The sequence below is a fragment of the Anomaloglossus baeobatrachus genome, chromosome 6 (assembly GCF_048569485.1).
Source record: "Anomaloglossus baeobatrachus isolate aAnoBae1 chromosome 6, aAnoBae1.hap1, whole genome shotgun sequence".
In the NCBI taxonomy this organism is placed as follows: Eukaryota; Metazoa; Chordata; class Amphibia; order Anura; family Aromobatidae; genus Anomaloglossus; species Anomaloglossus baeobatrachus.
Genome location: NC_134358.1, coordinates 520,047,045 through 520,068,582, shown reverse-complemented (window position 1 = coordinate 520,068,582; position 21,538 = coordinate 520,047,045). Strand labels below are relative to the sequence as shown.

The 21,538-nt window shown below is 48.5% G+C and overlaps 1 protein-coding gene across 1 annotated transcript in view; it reads right to left on the bottom strand.

The window, feature by feature from the left end:
* The window catches only part of NRP1 (neuropilin 1), a 259,574-nt gene that overhangs the window by 128,952 nt on the left and 109,084 nt on the right, over nt 1-21,538 (bottom strand). The window contains exon 5 of the mRNA XM_075315483.1: nt 1,006-1,233. Within this exon, the coding sequence (XP_075171598.1) occupies nt 1,006-1,233 (228 nt within the window). The remainder of the gene's footprint in view (nt 1-1,005; nt 1,234-21,538) is intronic.

Here is a 21,538-nt window from a genome sequence, read left to right as displayed (position 1 = left end):
CTATTGTTCTCTCGTGTGGTCAAAGTGTAAAAACTTGGTTCGTCAATGACGCCTTTTGTGTTCAGTGCCGAAAGCAAATCGAGTGAAGGACAGTTGGTTGCACATTACTACTTGTAGAATCCAGGGGTGATGCCAAACTGTTTTCTGCTGAAACCCCCTCCCCTTGCCTACCAAAAACACTTCTATACGTAAGTTATCATCAATCCTTTACACATGGGGAAAAACCTCTTTAAAGGGAACCTGTCAGGTCCTGTATGCACACAGAACCAAGTGTGGTTCTGGGTGCATATTTCTGATCTGTACCTAACAGTTCCAAGCTATAGTACCTTAGATAAAGGGATCTTTAGAAAACGTATTTCTAAAGATCCTTTATGATATGTTAATGAGTCCAGCGACTAGTCGCAAGGGCATTAGTTCCCTTGGCTAGTAGGCCCCCCTAGCATGTAAGCATGCCCCTGTGGGTGTGCTAACATGCTAATGAATGCGCAGCGTCAGAGGCATGGTCGCTCACCTCTCTGCTGCCACCGCGCTTGATGCTGGATTTTGGCTCAGTGTGCATGATCCCCAGACTTCCGGTCATGTGCACTATGTGTACGCATCCCGGCTTCAAACTGGTGTAGTGTGCATGATCAGAAGTCCGGTGATCAAGCGCACTGAGCCGAAATCCAACGTTGGACATGGTGGCAGCAGAGAGGTGAGCACAACCGGGCCTCTGATGCTGCGCATTCATTAGCATTTTAACATGCCCACAGGGGTGTGCTTACATGCTAAGGGGGCCAACTAGCCAAGGGAACTAACGCCCCTGCGGCTAGTTGCTGGCCTTAATATCATCATATGGGATCTTTAGAAATACTTTTTCTAAAGATCCCTTTATCTATGCTACTATAGACTGGGTCTGCTAGACAAGGATTAGAAATACGCACCCAGAACCACTCTTGGTTCTGGGTGCACACAGGACCTGAGAAGTTCCCTTTAAATCACACAGACTAGACTTCAATCACTCACCTTCCGGAAATCCATCCCATATTTCCAAGTAATCATATCGACATGGTCGCCCAACTTGAGCATTAGTGTCTGGTTCCAATTCAAAGCTTTCAAATTCCATTAAGATCTCCGACATTTTTGGTGCAAAAATAATATATGTACATTGGGCGTTATTGGGGTATTTGTCGGGGTATTTTGGAGACTTGATCACTCCGTTTGCTGATGTGAAGTTCTGGGAACATTCTGGACCTGAAGAAAGAGTGAAAAAAAAACATCGTTAAAAAAAATCACTAAGAAAAATCCAAGATATCATTTCGTAGTTGTACAGGTCTCAGAGCTAATTGCAAGCAACAAGGGCTCTGTAGAAACATATCTCAACAACTATGCTAGTCAAATCTGAATTTCCATTTGTACGTAGCAATTTAAGCAGAAGGATTGTGACAAATATTAAGTCATGTGGGAACAATAAAAATCCAAGTTGTAAAAATTTTGACACATCCCCCGAGATATAATTATAGACCCGTGAATCTTAAATCTTTAAAGCTACAGGTTGACAGCCATTTATTTCTGAATTACAAAGAAATCTCCGCACAAGTGGGCGCGATGTGAAATCTGCAGAGGGAGCTTTTTTTTTTCACCCCCATATACGTTCTCCCAACATAGATCCTAACATTGCCAGATGTGACCTCTGCCTTTCAAAAAAAGCTAATGTGAAAAGTAATTCTTGGTTGTAGCCAGGGTGAGCGAGTGTTTCTGAGAGATGTTGACACAGGTGGGGCAGTAAAGGATTCTGTATAGGTCGCCGGCTTGATAAACTGTGTGGTCAAATGCGGTGTGGCCCATCGTCTCTGGACACCACTGTTCACATGCAAAGCGTTAGCAAACTGGGTGTATTAGCCATAGTCAAATAAACCTTTCCTACATGAAACAGGGCAAATAATACATAAATTATCCAAATTGTCTCTCCAGTAAAGGAGACAAACTCTAGCACAGCGCCACCTATTGGAAGTAGCGATCCTAAAAGTCACAAGTGGATTTTCGACAATCCTTTGCAATATGACTCAGGATATATAAGCCAGAGCCAGATCAGAATCCCAATTTGCAGACACGGTGTTTCGGGGTGCTTGCCCCTCGTCAGTGCAAAGTATGGGGGTGTCTGATCTGGCTCATGAGAAAGCTATGTGGGGACCACGGGGGAACACTATTCTCCTTAAGGAGACTTTGCAAGCCAGTCTGGCTGCCAGGTAAGGGGACTTATAGCTGCAATGCCCCTAAAATTCCACGGGGGAACACTATTCTCCTTAAGGAGACTTTGCAAGCCAGTCTGGCTGCCAGGTAAGGGGACTTATAGCTGCAATGCCCCTCTGGGAAATATTCAAATTGTCTCTCCAGTAAAGGAGACAAACTCTAGCACAGCGCCACCTATTGGAAGTAGCGATCCTAAAAGTCACAAGTGGATTTTCGACAATCCTTTGCAATATGACTCAGGATATATAAGCCAGATCAGAATCCCAATTTGCAGACACGGTGTTTCGGGGTGCTTGCCCCTCGTCAGTGCAAAGTATGGGGGTGTCTAAATTATCCAAACATCCTTCTCATTCCCACAATATATTGGGAATAATTTGCACAAATATTTGGTGTGGAAAGTTCTCGAAAGTTTATCAATTTCCATGATGACACAACTGATTAATGGACAGTTCATCCACACTACTTATTAAATAAGGCAATTCAGTTCAATTCTTCAATTTTGAAGGTTATTTTCTACATTATTAAGATATACAGTATATATGTATGTGTGTGTGTGTGTGTGTGTGTGTGTAAAATGCTACAGATGAGTTTCTCAACGTTTATAGTTTATATACTCAATTAATCAATTAAAAGGGAAAATAAAAATTATATTTACAGTATATACATATATATATATATATATATAAAAATAGAAAAAAACCAGAATGAAACAGGGGTTCCCTTGCTGGTTTCCCACGCTGGTACTAACCTGAGTTCAAACCGTACTGGCAGCACCTTTACAATGTGGACAGGTGCGTATCAGGATGGTGTATAAATATGAGACAAAAAAGACCAGTCGCACACTGAAAAAAACAAAATAAATTCTACTTTATTTTGGTTTTTCATAGTGTGCGACTGGTCTTTTTTGTATCATATTTATACACCATCCAGATACGCAGCTGTCCACATTGTAAAGGTGCTGCCAGTACTGTTTGAACTCAGGTTAGTATCAGCGTGGGAAACCAGCAAGGGAACCCCTGTTTCATTCTGTTTTTTTTCTATTGTATAATGCATATAACAGGGAGTGGTGCTCTGTTTGCTGGATTTGCACCCCAGCTCCTGGCTGCTTCATTAGCCTCCTTTTTGTTTACCAGCTGATCTTGTAGGTTTTTAAAACCCAGAGAAGATGCAGTGTAGTGTAGGACCCAGCAAAGGAGGTTGCCGCAAAGGGGCGCTGGGCTGGTATTACAATGGCCATTATAATATTCTAAATCCCCCCATTTATGTTATAAGGTAGAATTTATTGTGTTTTTTTCACAGCGCGCGACTGGTCTTTTTGTCTCATATATATATATATATATATATATATATATATATATATATATATATATAAAAGGTAATTCAGTTCAATTGTTCAATTTTGAAGGTTATTTTCTATATTATCAAGATATACAGTATATACGTATGTGTGTGTATGTGTATATGTATGTATATATATATATATATATATATATATATATATATACATAGATATGATCATACTGCTCAAAAAAATAAGGGGAACACTTAGACAAGGATTTTGTATTTTGGTGTTCCCTATATTTTTTTGAGCAGTATGTATCTATACTGTATATATATATATATATACTGCTCAAAAAAATATGGGGAACACCAAAATACAAAATCCTTGTCTAAGTGTTCCTTTTATTTTTTGGAGCAGTATGATGATATGTATGCATGTATATATATATATATATATATATATATATATATATGCATACGTATACACATACACACACACACACACACACACACACACACACGTATATACTGTATATCTTAATAATGTAGAAAATAACCTTCAAAATTGAACAATTGAACTGAATTACCATATATATATATATATATACTGTAGATATAATTTTTATTTTCCCTTTTACTCGATTGATTGAGTTTATAAACTACAAACGTTTAGAAACTCATCTGTAGCATTTTCATCATACGGGAATCTATACCACTGCTTTTTTTTTTTTTTTTTTTACTCAAAAATGGTGTTAAATTCACTGAACCTCAACTTCCTGACTGATGTAAAAATTGATGAGTAAGGAAATCTTTGTAACCTTTCTTCAAGTCCTGGTGGTGCTAGGAAATTTACTTGGCAGGTGTCAAAGGTAAGCTCAAATAGTGTTGTCTCTTTTTTATTTTCATAAATGACTTTTTCCCCTTACATCTGCCTTGTATTTCAGGCATACATTTAAATACTTGCTGTAGCGAGAGCTCATTAAAAGTGGTCATACACCTTTAAAAGGAAACTGTCAGGTCCAATTTGGACCCAGATCCACGAGCAGTTCTGGGTGCATATTGCTAATCCCTGCCTAACTGTCCCTGTATACACTAGCATAAAGAGATCTTTAGAAAAAGTATTTCTAAACATAGTTAATTATATGCTAATGAGGCCAGGGACTAGTCGCAAGGGCGTTACTTCCCTTGGCTAGTCAGCCCACATAGCATGTTAGCACACCCCTGTGGGTGTAATAATATGCAAATGAATGCGCAGCGATGCCGCACATACCTCACTCTTCATGGCTGCCAGCGGAGGATGGATGCGCACTGTGCATGATCCGGAGTCCCCAACACTTCTGGTCATGCGCACTGTACCTCACTAAAGCCAGGAAGCTTACAGCCGACATCAGTTTAGTGCGCATGATCAGAAATCCCGGGGACGCCGGATCATGCTTAGTGCACATCCATCCTCCGCCAGTCGCCATCAAGAGTCAGGTATGTGCGGTGTCGCTCCACATTCATTAGCATGTTAGTACGCCCACAGGGCCGACTAGCCAAGGGAACTAACACCCTTGCGACTAGTCCCTGTGTGACGCCCTGGGCAAGCCAGGGGTCACAGGTCATTGCACCATCACACCCTACACCCCAGTTAGGAACATCACAGCTAAACTAAAATCCTTGTTGCCTTCCTCCAGAGGCTGATGTTCACACCAGGGGGGTGGGCCAGGCGGTTGGCTCCGCCCACCAAGGAGTTCACAGCTCTGGAGGCAGGAAAAACCAGCAGTTTAGCTCAGGGAGAGCTTGAGTAAACAAGCAGAACAGTCAGCTCAGGAAAGAGCTTGAGTTAAGCTAGGGAGGGAAAGGAGTAAACAGCTAAGATGAGCTAAGGAAGTAAAGTGGTAAAGGAGGAAAGTAAGAAAGGCGACAGAAAGAAAGCTTGACGTGAGTCCAGCTGTGTGCAGGACAGAGCCAGCAAGGTCAGCAACGTTGGTGATTGTCTGAAGGGGAGACCGTTTGGAAGTTCCTGGAAGGACCGCGGACAGGTAGTGGCCCGGCGGTCTGGAGCAGTGTACCAAAGGACAGTCAGCACCAAGGAAGGGGCCTCTCGGACCCCGGCAAGGCTAGGAGTCGCCAGAATTTGCCAAATCCGTCAGTGAAGGGGACGTAGATCTCCCAACAACCAAGTCCCGATTGAAGGCAACAGCCCAACCAGTGTAGTAGAAACACCGCCACCGCCAGGGCACCAGTTTCTCAGGGCCAGCGCCTGCGGGCAAAGAGTAGAGCTCCTCCGGTCCAGCTTGAAGCCGGGGAGCGGGTTACCGGTGGGAACCCATCGTTACCAACACAGAAACAAAGGTGCAAGGAAAAGGGACATCACCATCACCTACTGGGAGAGCAAGTGCAGCCGTCCGTGGGAACCGTCTTTCCAGCCGTGTGGTTTACCGTAAAACTGTGTCTACGTCTCAGGCTGAGTGAGTACCACAGTGCCGTAAGGCACAGCGCTGCCCCTGCGTCCCTGCGCCCACCAGGCCCTGCATCTCCCATCTCATCACCGGGCCCCGGGACCACCAACCCCTACCCACGGAGGGGCAACACAACAACTAGCTGCTTCCCCCCACCATCACTTCCGGGATCCCCACATCGAGCAGCGGTGGTGAAATCACCACAACCGTGGGTGGCGTCACGGACAATAAACAATCCCCACACCCAAAATTCCCCCTTTCACTCACGGGCGAGGAGTGCCGCTCGAGAACCCCCGGGATCCGGCCCACAGCTTGAGCCACCACTGAGCAGCGGCAGCCGCCGAACCCGAGCAGAAAGGGTGAGCGTAGTGTACTGACACCCTCCTCCCCGCCCGCGACAACTTGGCGTCACGAACAGGATCCTACCGCTCTGCTGTTTGGTAGAGGTGCGCCTTGTTACCGCCGGAGGTATCTGGCTAAAAAATTTCAGAAGTCGCCATCCTTGGCGCGAAAAGTTCCCGCTCGAGCGTCTTCTCGAGTAGCAGAGGCGCGAAGGCCAAAACCCCACCCCGAGAGAGGAGGGGCCGGAAAGAGCTAAGGGGGACGGAAACAAGATGTCTGCGCCCGACGGAGCCGCTGGAGGAGCGGCGGTCGCAGCCACAGCGGCACCCGTGGATGGGAATGGGCCTGCCCCGGCCCCGGTCGCGCTAGCGGGAGGTGCCGCAGCCCCCGCACTCGCTCAGGTGATGCCGTTCTCCTTGCCCTATGCGCCCGGAGCTACCTGGCTACCGCAGTATGACGGGAAACCTGACGCTTTACAGGTCTTCCGGAAAAAACTTAACCCGTTGCTAGAACTGTAGCCCCTGACTGATAAGCAACGGGCGGCGGTAGTGCTGGGCCAGTTAACCGGCGCGGCGGAGCAGGAGGCGAAGACCTGGGCCGAGGGGGACCGGCTTTCTGTAGCCACCATCTTTGAGAAGCTACAGACTGCCTTTGAGACCCGAACTGAAGCTGAGCTGAGGATGCAGTTTTACCAGTGCCGGCAACGGACTGTGGATAGCATTCGGGACTATGCTTTACGTCTGCAAACCGCCCTCCGCATGCTAAAGCGGCTGAACCCCATCAATGAGGCGGATAGCAATAAGATGTTAGTGGAGCAATTTGTGCAGGGAATGAAGTCCCCCGAGGATCGCAAACAACTCCGGCTGTGGGCCCTAGAACACCCTGATGTGGACTTTGCTGTGGTAAAGGAATGGGCTATTAAGGCACTACAGCCCCCAGCTTCAGAAGTCCTGGAGCCAGCCCCGTGGCCCGTTGAGACGGCCCCCATTGTGGTGGCCCCTGCCCTACCAACCTCTCCAATACCTGCAGCCCCAAGCAGCACCGTGGAAGAACTGGCAGCCCAGGTCCGTCGCATGGACGGAGACCTCGCCAAGATCCTTGCTGCACTCCAACCTCTGACCCAATCCCAGCCTCCCGCACAAATACAGCTCGCTGACAGCCCCGAAGACGTCCCCTGGATGCAACGGAGAAGCACTAATATCCCGCGGAGCAGAACTCCAACCTGCTACAAGTGCCGTAAGCCTGGTCACTACTTCCGACAGTGCCCGTTAAACGAGCAACCCCTGGGGCCCCGGGCCAATCCTCAGGAGTAAAACATCGTGGCCCCCCGGACTGGCGAGACCGATATATCGGGGCCCGACCCATCATCCCCGTGGCTGTGGACGGCATACCGGTGATGGCTCTCTTGGACACTGGATCACAGGTAACCACCATACCATACACGTTGTATCAGCGGTATTGGGGAACAGACGAACTGGCACCCCCGGATACTAGTATAACACTAATTGCTGCCAATGGACTTCCATTGACCCAAGTGGGGTACAAACAAGTGGCTATGACAGTGGGGCAAGCTGAACTACAACATCAGGGTATGATTGTGATCATGAATGAACCTAGCGATCATAACCCGAAGATAGTGCTAGGAACCAATGTGATGGAGCACTGTATGACTGATGTGTTGACCCTATTACAACAGCTGGCCGCCACAGCGGCAGGAAGCCGGCAGAGAGCTGTGCAGCGTGAGATCCGGGCTCTGATGTACCGCCAGCATGTAAGCTCAACAGGAGGGGAGATTGGTGGAGTGAGAGTAATGGATGTAGCTCCGTTGACTGTGCCCCCTAGGAGTGAGATGATGATTTGGTGTAGGGCAGCAGTAGGGCCTCAGGGGCGTGATTACCCGGCCATGATGGAGCCCATACCCTCTGAGCACTGGCCCACTGTAATGGCCGCCCGAGGGGTGGTGGATGTGAAGAAAGGGAGAGTGCCTGTGAGGGTGTTGAACTGTGGAGAGGAAGAAGTCAGGCTTCCCCGGTATGCCACCATTGCCAAGCTGCTCACACTGGACCCCCACACTATCCATGACGCCAGTCCCTCAGCACTCCCACCTACCACCAGCACTCCCCCGCCCCAAGGGGAGGCAAAGGAGTGGCACCAACAGCTACATGTAGGCACTGATGATACCCCTACACATCACAGGGCAGGGGTATACAGGGTGGTGCAGGAGTATGAACAGGTTTTCAATAAACACCCACTAGACTTTGGGCAGATCAAAGGGGTCCAACACCACATCCCCATCGGTGAACATCCCCCTATCAAAGAGAGGTATAGACCTATTCCCCCTGCACATTACCAGTGTGCCAAAGATATGTTGAGGAATATGAAGGAGGCAGGGGTTATTCGGGACAGTTGTAGTCCCTGGGCCGCTCCGTTGGTACTGGTCGAGAAGAAGGATGGTACCATGCGGATGTGTGTGGACTACCGGAAGATTAATCAAATAACCCATAAAGATGCCTACCCGCTGCCTCGTATCGAAGAGTCTTTGGCTGCACTGAGAACTGCAAACTACTTCTCTACCCTTGATCTCACCAGCGGGTACTGGCAAGTGGCCGTGGCCCCAGAAGACCGGGAGAAAACCGCCTTCACCACCCCGATGGGGCTCTGCGAATTCAATAGTATGCCGTTCGGGCTGTGCAATGCCCCAGGAACCTTCCAACGGCTGATGGAGTGCTGTCTGGGACATCTAAACTTCGAGACCGTCCTGTTGTACTTGGATGACGTGATTGTTTATTCCCAGACGTATGAAGCCCATCTGGAGCACCTGGCCGAGGTGTTCGCGTCCCTTGCCAAGTACGGGATGAAACTGAAGCCCTCTAAGTGCCACCTGCTGAAATCCAGAGTGCAGTACCTGGGGCACGTGGTGAGTGCAGACGGTGTTGCCCCCGACCCTGAGAAGATTACTGCCATCCAGAGCTGGCCGAGGCCAACCACAGTGAGGGAAGTAAGGCAGTTCCTGGGCCTGGTGTGGTACTACCGGCGCTTTATCAAGGGGTATACGAAGATGGCTGCCCCCATGCAAGATCTCCTCGTGGGACAGACCAAAGGTGGTAGACCCATTGGAGCCCCACTGGTGTGGGAGGACAAGCATGAGGAATCCTTTTGCCAGCTGAAGGCAGCCTTGACCGGAGAAGAGGTCCTGGCGTACCCTGATTATGGCCGCCCGTTCATCCTCCACACAGACGCCAGTAACGTGGGACTGGGAGCAGTCCTGTCCCAGGTCCAGGATGGAAAGGAGAAGGTGATTGCCTATGCTAGCCGAAAACTCCGGCCGACTGAAAGGAACCCTGAGAACTACAGCTTTTTCAAGCTCGAGCTCCTGGCGTTGGCATGGGCTATCACGGAATGGTTCCGCCACTACTTGGCTGCAGCAAAATTCACCGCGTTCACGGACAACAATCCGTTGACTCACCTGGACACGGCCAAGTTGGGCGCGTTGGAGCAGCGGTGGGTAGCCCAGCTAGCCAACTATGATTTCACCATAAAGTACCGAGCCGGTCGTGTCAACATAAATGCTGATGCACTCTCCCGAATGCCCCATTTGTCAGCAGAAGGGTGCGAGGATGACGACCTCGAGGAGATCGAGTTGCCTGCATTTCACCAGCCGCCTACTGAGAAGGTACAAGTACATCAGCAACGGGTGGATCTGGACCCACGGCCCAGTCAAGAGTGGCAGGAAGCTCAGGACCAGGCGCCGGCCGTTCGCCTCGTCAAGACTCTAGTGGAACAGGGTGCTGTGGGAATAGACCCTGCCGCTCCAGCCGAAGCCCAGCGCCTGTGGAAGGAACGGAAACGGCCTTACCTACACCAAGGGAGGCTGTACCGTGAGCTGATCAACCCGAAGACCCATGAGAAAATCTGCCAGCTGGTTGTTCCTCAAGCTGACGTGGCTACTGTCTTGCGGGCATACCATGATGGTGCTGGGCACTTCGGGTGGAAGAAGCTGGAGATGCTGTTGAGGGAGCGGTTCTACTGGAGTGGGATGCGTGAATCGGTGGAAGCCTGGTGCCGAGAGTGTGGTCCCTGTACGCTGAGGAGAAAGGACGAGACCAGCCAGAGGGCGCCCCTACACCCAATAGTCACCCATCAGCCGCTGGAGCTGGTCGCCCTAGACCATGTCAAGCTCACCCCCAGCCGAAGTGGGTACACCTACGCATTGACCATTGTAGACCACTACTCAAGATTTATGGTGGTCGTCCCCGTTAAGGACTTAACTGGTCGAACTGCTGCTCGAGCGTTCCAGGCTTATTTCTGCCGACCCCAGAAAAGGTGCTGACTGACCAAGGCCCGGCTTTTGAAGCAGAGGTGTTCCACGAGTTCTGCCAGTTGTACGGCTGCAAGAAGATCCGGACCACTCCTTACCACGCCCAGACCAACGGCATGTGTGAGAAAATGAACCACTTGGTCCTGGGACTCCTCAAGACGCTACCGCTGGAAGAACGGAACCTGTGGCCGGAAAAGTTACCCGACTTGGTCGACATGTACAACAATATCCCGTCTAGCTCGACGAAGTGCACCCCAGCGTATATGATGAGGGCCCGGCCTGGCCGCCTGCCGGTGGATCTGGAGATGGGATTGGAGGCCCCAGAAGCGCTCCCTTCGACAGCTGAGTGGGAAAGTCGGAGGAGAGCACAATACCGGCAAATCCAGGAGTACGTGGAGAAAAACCTCAGTCGAAGTCGAGAACAGCAGGAGCACCGGTTCAACCAGAAGGCGTCTGCGGGTCCTTTCCAGCCAGGAGATGTGGTGTTGAAGCGGAAGAGGAAGACCCACAAGCTGGATGATCAGTGGGAACAAATTCCATACGTCATACAACCCACAGAATGGGAAGATGGAAAAGCCTACCAGATCAGTCGTGACCAAGGGGGCACTCTGGCCACAGTTTCCCGGAACCATCTAAAAAGGTGCCCACCAGCATTGAGGGCCATCGCTGAAGTACAGGTTCCTCCACCAGCAGAGAAGGCAGCAGAGGTAATCCACACTGTAATGGGTGACTTCCCAGCAGACTGGCCTACACAGAACGGCGCGGTGATTCTTCCAGTGATACTGTTCCCACAACCCGTGGATGAAGAAGTGGTGGAAGCGGTCAACCGTGAGCCAGAACCAGTGCCAGTGCCCAGGGATGAACCTGTACCCAGCTCCCCTATACCTCCGCCTGCTCCACACTATAGCCGGGAGGAGGAACCGATTGTTCCCTCTACCCCATTGTCTAGCCCCACTGATACCGGGCCCCGGAGATCCACCCGTCCCAACCTAGGTAGACCCCCACTTAGGTACAGGGAGACCGTCCTGTGAGTAAGAGGGGTCAGGAAGTGTAAAGAGTTGTTTCTGTGTTTGAAAAGTTTGAAAAATGATAAGAAAATGATTACCGTGTACTTCACCTGATTGTCTACAGTGATTTGCAACCGGCCGGAGCCGGCACCGTTGTCCCCGTGGGGACCGTTTAAAAGTTGTTTTGCATGGGAACTATCCATGGACAAGCCCGTGAACTTGCAGGGCAACCACAAACGTTAAGTGGCTTGTAAATAACTTGTTTGCCGTTACCGTTTCCGCAATGCCGCCTCCGGAGAGGTAGGTTGGAGGGAGGGCCCGCAGCAGAGCAGGCTGGGGCCCAGCCACCATAGGGACCGGTGGCTACCCTCTGGAGGGGAAGGACAGATCCCGCTCGGGTACCGTGTGCTGGACTGTGGGTCAAGGGGTGCTGCCTGGGTTTTAGGGGCAGCATCAGGGCCAGGTTACTTGGGTGGGAGAGAGCGGAAACCGTAACCGTAAACCGTTTGAAACGTTAAAAGTAAAAAGTGCCTCCCGTTATGGGAAGATTCATTAAAAATGTAAATATGTTACCGTTTACAATGTTATACCTTTTTATGCATTTACAGAAAAATAAAACCGGTGTTGGACGGGCAGCCCGCGGACGGTCTGCATTTTGCTAAGGGGGAATGTGACGCCCTGGGCAAGCCAGGGGTCACAGGTCATTGCACCATCACACCCTACACCCCAGTTAGGAACATCACAGCTAAACTAAAATCCTTGTTGCCTTCCTCCAGAGGCTGATGTTCACACCAGGGGGGTGGGCCAGGCGGTTGGCTCCGCCCACCAAGGAGTTCACAGCTCTGGAGGCGGGAAAAACCAGCAGTTTAGCTCAGGGAGAGCTTGAGTAAACAAGCAGAACAGTCAGCTCAGGAAAGAGCTTGAGTTAAGCTAGGGAGGGAAAGGAGTAAACAGCTAAGATGAGCTAAGGAAGTAAAGTGGTAAAGGAGGAAAGTAAGAAAGGCGACAGAAAGAAAGCTTGAAGTGAGTCCAGCTGTGTGCAGGACAGAGCCAGCAAGGTCAGCAACGTTGGTGATTGTCTGAAGGGGAGACCGTTTGGAAGTTCCTGGAACGACCGCGGACGGGTAGTGGCCCGGCGGTCTGGAGCAGTGTACCAAAGGACAGTCAGCACCAGGGCAGGGGCCTCTCGGACCCCGGCAAGGCTAGGAGTCGCCAGAATTTGCCAAATCCGTCAGTGAAGGGGACGTAGATCTCCCAACAACCAAGTCCCGATTGAAGGCAACAGCCCAACCAGTGTAGTAGAAACACCGCCACCGCCAGGGCACCAGTTTCTCAGGGCCAGCGCCTGCGGGCAAAGAGTAGAGCTCCTCCGGTCCAGCTTGAAGCCGGGGAGCGGGTTACCGGTGGGAACCCATCGTTACCAACACAGAAACAAAGGTGCAAGGAAAAGGGACATCACCATCACCTACTGGGAGAGCAAGTGCAGCCGTCCGTGGGAACCGTCTTTCCAGCCGTGTGGTTTACTGTAAAACTGTGTCTATGTCTCAGGCTGAGTGAGTACCACAGTGCCGCAAGGCACAGAGCTGCCCCTGCGTCCCTGCGCCCACCAGGCCCTGCATCTCCCATCTCATCACCGGGCCCCGAGACCACCAACCCTTACCCACGGAGGGGCAACACAACAACTAGCTGCTTCCCCCCACCATCACTCCCGGGATCCCCACATCGAGCAGCGGTGGTGAAATCACCACAACCGTGGGTGGCGTCACGGACAATAAACAATCCCCACACCCAAAATTCCCCATTTCACTCACGGGCGAGGAGTGCCGCTCGAGAACCCCCGGGATCCGGCCCACAGCTCGAGCCACCACTGAGCAGCGGCAGCCGCCGGACCCGAGCAGAAGGGGTGAGCGTAGTGTACTGACACCCTCCTCCCCGCCCGCGACACCTGCGCTCATTAGCACAAGTTAAAAGATCTTTAGAAATACTTTTTCTAAAGAGCGAATGTATACAGGGACAGTTAGGGGGGCTTTACACGTTGCGACATTGCTTCCGAAATATCGGCGGGGTCACGTCGTTAGTGGCGCCCGTAGCAACATTGCAACGTGTAAATCCTAGGTGCGATGATAAACGATCGCAAAAGCGACGAAAATCGTTGATCTGTGTCGCGTTGTCCATTTCCATAATGTCGGGTCGACCACAGGTACGATGTTGTTTGTCGTTCCTGCAGCTCCATACATCGCTGTGTGTAAACCCGCAGGAGAGACAAACATCTCCTTACCTGCCTCCCGACGGCAATGCGGAAGGGAGAAGGTGGGCGGGATGTTATGTCCCGCTCATCTCCGCCCCTCCGCTTCTATTGGCTGGCCGATTAGTGACGTCGCGGTGACGCCGAACGCACCTCCCCCTTGAAGGAGGGATTGTTCGGCAGTCACAGCGACATCGCAGAGCAGGTATGTGCGTGTGAAGCTGCCGTAGCGATAATGTTCGCTACGGCAGCAATCACCACATATCGCATGTGCGACGGGGGCTGGGTGCTATCGCGCTGGACATCGCTAGCAATTGCTAGCGATGTCGCAACGTGTAAAGCCCGCCTTAGGCAGGGATTAGCAATATGCACCCAAAACTGATCGTGGTGCTGGGTGCATATTGCATCTGACAGATTCCCTTTAATAACTGTTGGCTAAATAAGTCCCAACTCCTCCAAATATAAGAATGCTCATTTCAGCCAGTTAGTCATTAAAAGACATCAACCACTGAGGACTTTCAGTTCTTTTAATCAAAATTGTTTAATTTCTACTGGCTAACATGGTACAAAGATGTATTTTACCCATCTCAGCCATGAATTCATGTATTTTCAATGGAGGTGGGACATAAGCCATGTCCTGTCCATCTCTAGCAGCATCTTATTTACATCAGAACAAAGGATTAGTCATATTGATATTCAACATGCTTGATCCTTTATTCTCCTGACATCATATGTTGGAAGAAAGTTGAGTAGCCCTATATACATAAGATAATTACGGTAGCAGTTTTTGACTGATTTTGCTTTATGTATCAGCAAGTGATGAGTGAGCACTTACATGCTCAGGTGCTCAGTACTCGTTAAGAGAAGAGATGAGTGGATCCGAGGAAGTTCGGTTCGACTGCTTTAGCTGGAATTCAGATAAAGTTCGGTTTGGGACCCGGACTTTGGACTTGACCTGGACCCCAATGGAAGTCACTAATTGGCAAGCTTGGGTCTCTGCTCACATACAGCCAGCCGTAAACAGATCAGTTAGGACTCTTCCTTTTTTTTTGGTGAACACTACATTCAATCACGCTGTTATTACCCCAGTGTGAGCCATTCAAACACTTCAAGCGGCTCGCACTGGGCTGAACACCGAGTGTACCCGAGCAGAGCATTGCTCGCTCGACTGGTCAGCATACGTAAAGCACCCGAACTCCAAACCCAAACTATGTTTTTTTGGTAAAGTTTGCGTTCAGTGAAAACACCGAAACTTGGGTTCGTTCATCTCTAATTAAGAGCAGTTGGATGCTCGGAGGGGCACAACTTGGGTATCCTAGTATAATGGAAGTCAATGGGAAATTCGAGAACTCTTCCGGAAAAATGCTTGAGTTCTCTAATTAACTTCCATTACACTTGGGTACTTACCCATCCGAGTATCCAACTGCTCTTAACAACGGAGCACCCGAGTATGGCAGTGCTCGCTCATCACTACTGCCAGCTAATTTATGCTGCGTGAACCACGAGAAGCATGAATCAGAGACTTGTTCCTGCATTGTACACATCTATATTTTACTTTGAAGCACTATGTCATAAAACAACATAGATTTTCTGTACTCGGGTACTCTAGTCATCTGAGGATCCAACTGCTTGTTACGTGTACAGAGCACCCAAGCATGGTAGTGCTCACTCATCACTAATATGGATGTCAACACAGGTAAAAAAAAGTCTTTTTTTATGTAATTATTTTTTTTATACACTCATGTGGACTTAGGGTACTTTCATACTTCCGTTTTTTTTTTTGGCGCAATCTGCTGTTTTGGGAATCAGCAGAATCCGTTAACGGATTCCGCTGTTTCCCATAGACTTGCATTGATGATGGATTGTGCCAAAAGTACCTGCGTTGCTTCCGTTGGCCGACGCTCCGTTGCTTCCGCCGAGCGGAAGCAACGCTGAATGTAACGTTATTTGCTTGCGTCAAAATGGCACCGAGCAGCGGATTCCGTTACTTCCGTTAAAATTTATAATGGCTCCCTATGGTAGCGGATTCCGTTGCAAAGTGCTTTACAATGGAATCCGCTGCTGGATTCCGCTAATTTCTACTGAGCATGCCCAGAATGAAGAAAAAGAAAAAAAACCCAAAAAAACAGAGCCGACGCATTCCGTTAGACAGACGCCTAACGGACGCCAAACGGATGCAACGGGTCCGTTATTTCACAGGAATCAGCTAACGGACCCAGCGGATTTTGCCCAACGCAAGTGTGAAACTAGCCTTAGCCTATATGTGTATATAGACAAAAACCTGTCAGTAGGCACGTAAATATAATGGGTGCAGGGGTTGCAATTGCACCCAGGCCCTGGAGCCTAGGGGGCCTACAAAGTCCCTTTGGCCTACATGAAAAGACCAATGCTATGATAGCATTACAATAATTTGGAACCCCATTGGAGATTTTGCATTGGGACCCATAAGCTTCAAGTTACGCCACTGCCTGTCTAGTTGAGCGTATATCGAGAAGTCAGCGGGGATCTACCTTTTGGACTAGTCACCTTGCCGCAAGTCAGAGTAATATATAGATCTTTGTAATGCAAAAGTCGGTCTGTGATTCATGCCAGTTCCGGGTACCAAGAATCAGCTGGCAAGTTCCTGTGAGCGAAATACACTCCTTCTATGCCTCTTGAACTCCAAATTAATAAGATTTGTTTTCCGAGCACTTGGGAAATCAATACAGCACACACGCTTAATATGGTGTATTCAAAGAATTCTCCTTTATCAGTACATGTGACCAGTTTATATAGGATCATAGACAAAAGGAAAAGTCCCCTCTAGACTATGAACAATAAGAGCAGTAGAGGCAAGAACGGAAATATGAAACATCCTCCCCATCAATGTTGGCTGAGCCCTATGACATCATTAGCTATAGGACAATATGGACACAATAAGAAGAAAATGGATTCTATTCTCACACACTCAAATTCCCTTTAACTATATACCTCCAAGCCACTGACAGACAGAAGTGGGCCCCTGTGCAAGAATAAAATATGGGCACTTTGCTGACAAAAACTCATCATAATGCACAATTTCACCTGCTTTGGAGGTAGAATAGGCCATCTTTCCTCTTGGGCCCCTGTGCGACTGCACAGGTTGCACCAATGATATGTCCGCAGTCCGCCCCTGCTCCAAGCTGATTATTGAAGGGTGCAAACTAATTTAAGAGATCCAGTGTGGGAAATTTAAGAATCAACTCAAGGAAGAATTAATTGTGAGATTACACATCGGTCATTTTGTGCATTACAGCCGGGAATTTCCAAGATAATCTACACATCACTCCATTATTTTAGGGACTACGTCTTCCTTAGCTCATATCACAGCACAAACAATCCCAAATCCTTTAATTTCCCTGTAATATTTCCTAGAATCCTCTTCCATATTGGATGTGACCCGCAGCGTATGCCCCTATTGATGATGACTTATACAGAACGGCAGATTTCTCCAAGCATGACCATTTCATCTCCTGAACCCGGAGAAAGGTGCTGGGTGATTGACATATTCTTCTGTTTGTAGATCTCATTCCAGATGGTCGTGTTAATAAATGTAGACTAGGTTATGAGACGGAAGTAAGGAACTGATTATTGGGTTGTAGCAACTGGATTAGAATATTTTACGCCAGTCAGCAGGCTTTGGTGCAATAACAAATGCAATCAACACAACATAGATATAAAAGTGAGAAATAAAACCGAGATTGTGAGGACCTGGGGAAGATTCAATTGATTTAGATGGTCCTGAGACAGGTATCATTACGGCTCATGCTGCGGCTTTGAGTAGATACCTTGATTTAATGAAGCTTTATATTCCTCTGTTATATCTTTGTACACAGTGAAATGTCACTTCCTTCAACGCATCAAGTCAAATTACTTGTTTAGATGCCCATCAAGACACAGCAGGTTTGTGATTATCCGATACAGCTTCAGATCGAGTCCCCACGTTCCCCTCTAAATCAAGCACTATTGCATTTTACTAGCCATTTTGCAGCAGTTCCAAATGCAAACACGTCCTGGACGAATGATCGACTTGTTCACATGGAAAGTTATTTTCTCCCTTTTAATATTGTCATTACGTCTGTAGCGTTATGTAACGGGGTGCCAGGGGTGCCTCGGGGATTGTAGTCGTGGCCCCTTCTATCAGGCTTACCCCTGGTTCCGCCGTCACATGTGGCGTAGTCGGCAGGATCCGGATTATTGGCGACGGGTCCCGATCCCATGGTGGGAAGAAGAAGCAGTGCCTGAGGCGTTGGACCGGGCACAAGATGGCGGCAAGATGGCCGCCGTCTTCATGGACACTGAGGGCGCGCGAAAGATTGGCGCCAAAAGAAAAGCCTGGGGCTGGCCGATAAAGAAAAAGAAGTGCGGAGTGCGCGACTTAAAGAGGGGAGGTGCTGGCCCCAGGATGCTGCTGACGAAGACATGTGAAGTGGGCGGTGTTACAAGAAGAAAGAAGAACCGCCTTTGCCGGGTTGATGTGATGTGCGAGACTGGGGGTGGAGTATACCCAAGAGCGGGAAAAGAAGGCCCGCCTCCACTTTCCCCAGCATCTCCACTGTCCCCGATGCCATTGCAAGAGACGCCTACGCAGAGACTTACTTCCAGCAAAATGGAGGCTCCAAGAAGGCAACATACTGCAGTGGGCGCACTGGTAGCAACCAGCCTGAGCAGAGGACGCCCAATGCAGACTGCAGACGCAGAAGGACTTGCTCTCGCTTTGCCGGCCGTGACAGAAGGACCGGAGCGGCCCACAAAAGTTACCTGGGTTACGACCTGGGATGCCGCGACCGGAGAGACCGTGACCGAAGTCCGGGCCACCTATCAGGCGCGGCTGCATACAGGAAGCAAGGTCCTGGGAGCTCCCATACACCCAACAGTTCCGGCCCCGGAAGAACCACACGCCCAGGAGCTCTCGCAGCATGAATTTGTGATTGAAAAAGACGTCTTAGAACCCTTAAACATGCTGACGGAGGTTGATATCCCAAACATTCAGAAGCAGAGGAAGCAGCTGGCTAAGCACGTGCAGTTATATAATCACACATGAACTAAGGCACATGGAGCGTCATATCTTTGGAGCACAGTTGCCTTGATTTGTTATATGCTGTTTTTGGTTTTTATTTGTCAGGTTCCCTTTTTTTTTGTCTTCCGGTATTCATTGCCGTTTTCTTGCCCTAACTTATTCAAGCTAGCGCACATGGATCATGAAATTTGCGCAAAACCAAAAACGGTCTTTATTTTTGTCTAACGTTTTAGCAACTTTTGGAGTAAAAAGCAACCCATATCGAAAAATAGAAGAAAGCAGTGGAAAAATCCAGCTGGACTCCAAAGGGATAAATAAAAATGCTTCTTTATTTATATCAACTTGATTAAAAATATATATCCATTTCTCAAGTAAAGACACCGGCTTGTTCACACTGATGCATGGCAGATGTATACTACTACGCGTTTCGGCGGAACGCCTTCCTCAGGTCCTTTCTTCTATTATCTTCCGGCTTGCTGCCGTAATCCGTGCCGGACCAAAGGGGACTAACAGGAGGATATATTCAGGCTTGTCTCTGCAGTGGTGAGCGGGTTTCTTTTTTGTACTTGCATATCGAAAAATGGCGCAAAAATTGAACCAAAATATATGGCCTATTTCATTTTTTTCCTGGTGGGGGACAAATTTTCTTAAAGTCAGAAATGATGAATCAAGTTGAAAACAACTGGAAAGTCTAAACTCCACCTATAATGGTGGATATAAAAAAAACAACAACAGGCAAACAGACGTTAAAAAAGGCACAAATTAAAAGATTAGATACAAATGGAAAAAAGGTGAAATATACTAAAAATAGACAAAAATAAGAGCAAATTAAATAATAAATGAAACACAACGCCAGATTCAGGAGGACAGCGGCATTTACACCAGATAAAACATGTTTTACATAATAATTGCAAAATGCAAATAGCATTTTCAGAAAGGAAGAAAACTGGAACTCTACTGGCAACTATCGGATGCAAGAATCAAAAAAGTCAATATAGACCCTTTAATAAGCTTAGGGTACCTTCACACTTTAACGATGCAGCAGCGATCCGACCAGCGATCTGACCTGGTCAGGATCGCTGCTGCATCGCTACATGGTCGCTGGTGAGCTGTCAAACAGGCAGATCTCACCAGCGACCAGTGACCAGCCCCCAGCCAGCAGCGACGTGCAAGCGACGCTGCGCTTGCACGCAGCCGGCGTCTGGAAGCTGCGGACACTGGTAACTAATGTAAACATCGGGTATGGTTACCCGATGTTTACATTAGTTACCAGCGCACACCGCTTACCTTAGTGTGTGCAGGGAGCAGGAGCCGGCACTGGCAGCGTGAGAGCTGCGGAGGCTGGTAACGAAGGTAAATATCGGGTAACCACCTTGGTTACCCGATGTTTACCTTGGTTACAGCTTACCGCAGGCTGTCAGACGCCGGCTCCTGCTCCCTGCACATTCAGGATTGTTGCTCTCTCGCTGTCACACACAGCGATGTGTGCTTATCAGCGGGAGAGCAACAATAAAAAAACGAACCAGGGCTGTGTGTAACAAGCAGCGATCTTACAGCAGGGGCCAGATCGCTGCTCAGTGTCACACACAGCGAGATCGCTAATGAGGTCACAAAAACCGTAACTCAGCAGCGATCTCAGTAGCGATCTCGCTGTGTGTGAAGCACCCCTTAGGATGAGAAGTTAAACCAGAAACTACATCTGCAGAGAAGTATTTTGGGGTGTTTGCCCCTCATCAGTGCAAAGTAGGAGACATGATTTGGCTAGGTGCCTAAAGGAGTAAAGTTTCTCCTTGTAGAGAGTGCCTAGTCGGCGTAAGGAGACTTATAAGCCATTCAATGCTCCTCTGGATATTTTAATATGCAAATGATTGATTCCCTTTAACACTAGAAGTCCCAGGAATTTCAAGCTCCATAGGTTTTCAATGGTAGAAATGTTAAATGACCCCTCTCTGGGACTTCTAGTGTTAAGCCTTATTAAAGATGGCAGCTTTTAACATGGTTAAAAGAAGAACCTGTCACTCCAAAATGAATGTAAGGAATTTAATGTACAGGCAGTCCAGAAAAATTATAACGTTTCGATATTTGGGTCTTCATCAGACACTAAAATAGACAAAATACAGAAAAAAAGAACATAAACATAGAGGTGTGACCTTCAGAGCTAAATTGTAACAGTTTTGGAGTGCCAAGTTCTTTTTTTATTTGATGAGTTTTAACCCTTTTTGAGCACCCATTTTTCAAGTGTGCCATAAAATTCACTATACTAGCTTTTAACATGGTGGTGAGGGTCTGTAGTAAACAGATTGTCGTAGATGTCCCTACTGTGATAAAGCATAAAGATAAGTGTTAAGATCAGCCATTGCTGGTTCATAACTTTTTACTCACCCCGCAGTTGGAATTCTCATAGCATATAACTATGACTTCAGATGCTTTATCCAACTTTTAAAGATAAAAATAGCAGTAAATGCTAACATATGTGACAATACATTACTCTCTTCCCTAGCAATCCAGCACTGATGCTCCAGAGGTCCCCAGGTCTACCTTTACAAGTGGCATATGACTGCTACAGTCAATTAGTGGCCATGTGTTGTACTTAGGAGGCATCATCATTAAGCGGAGAGGTATGTCACTTGC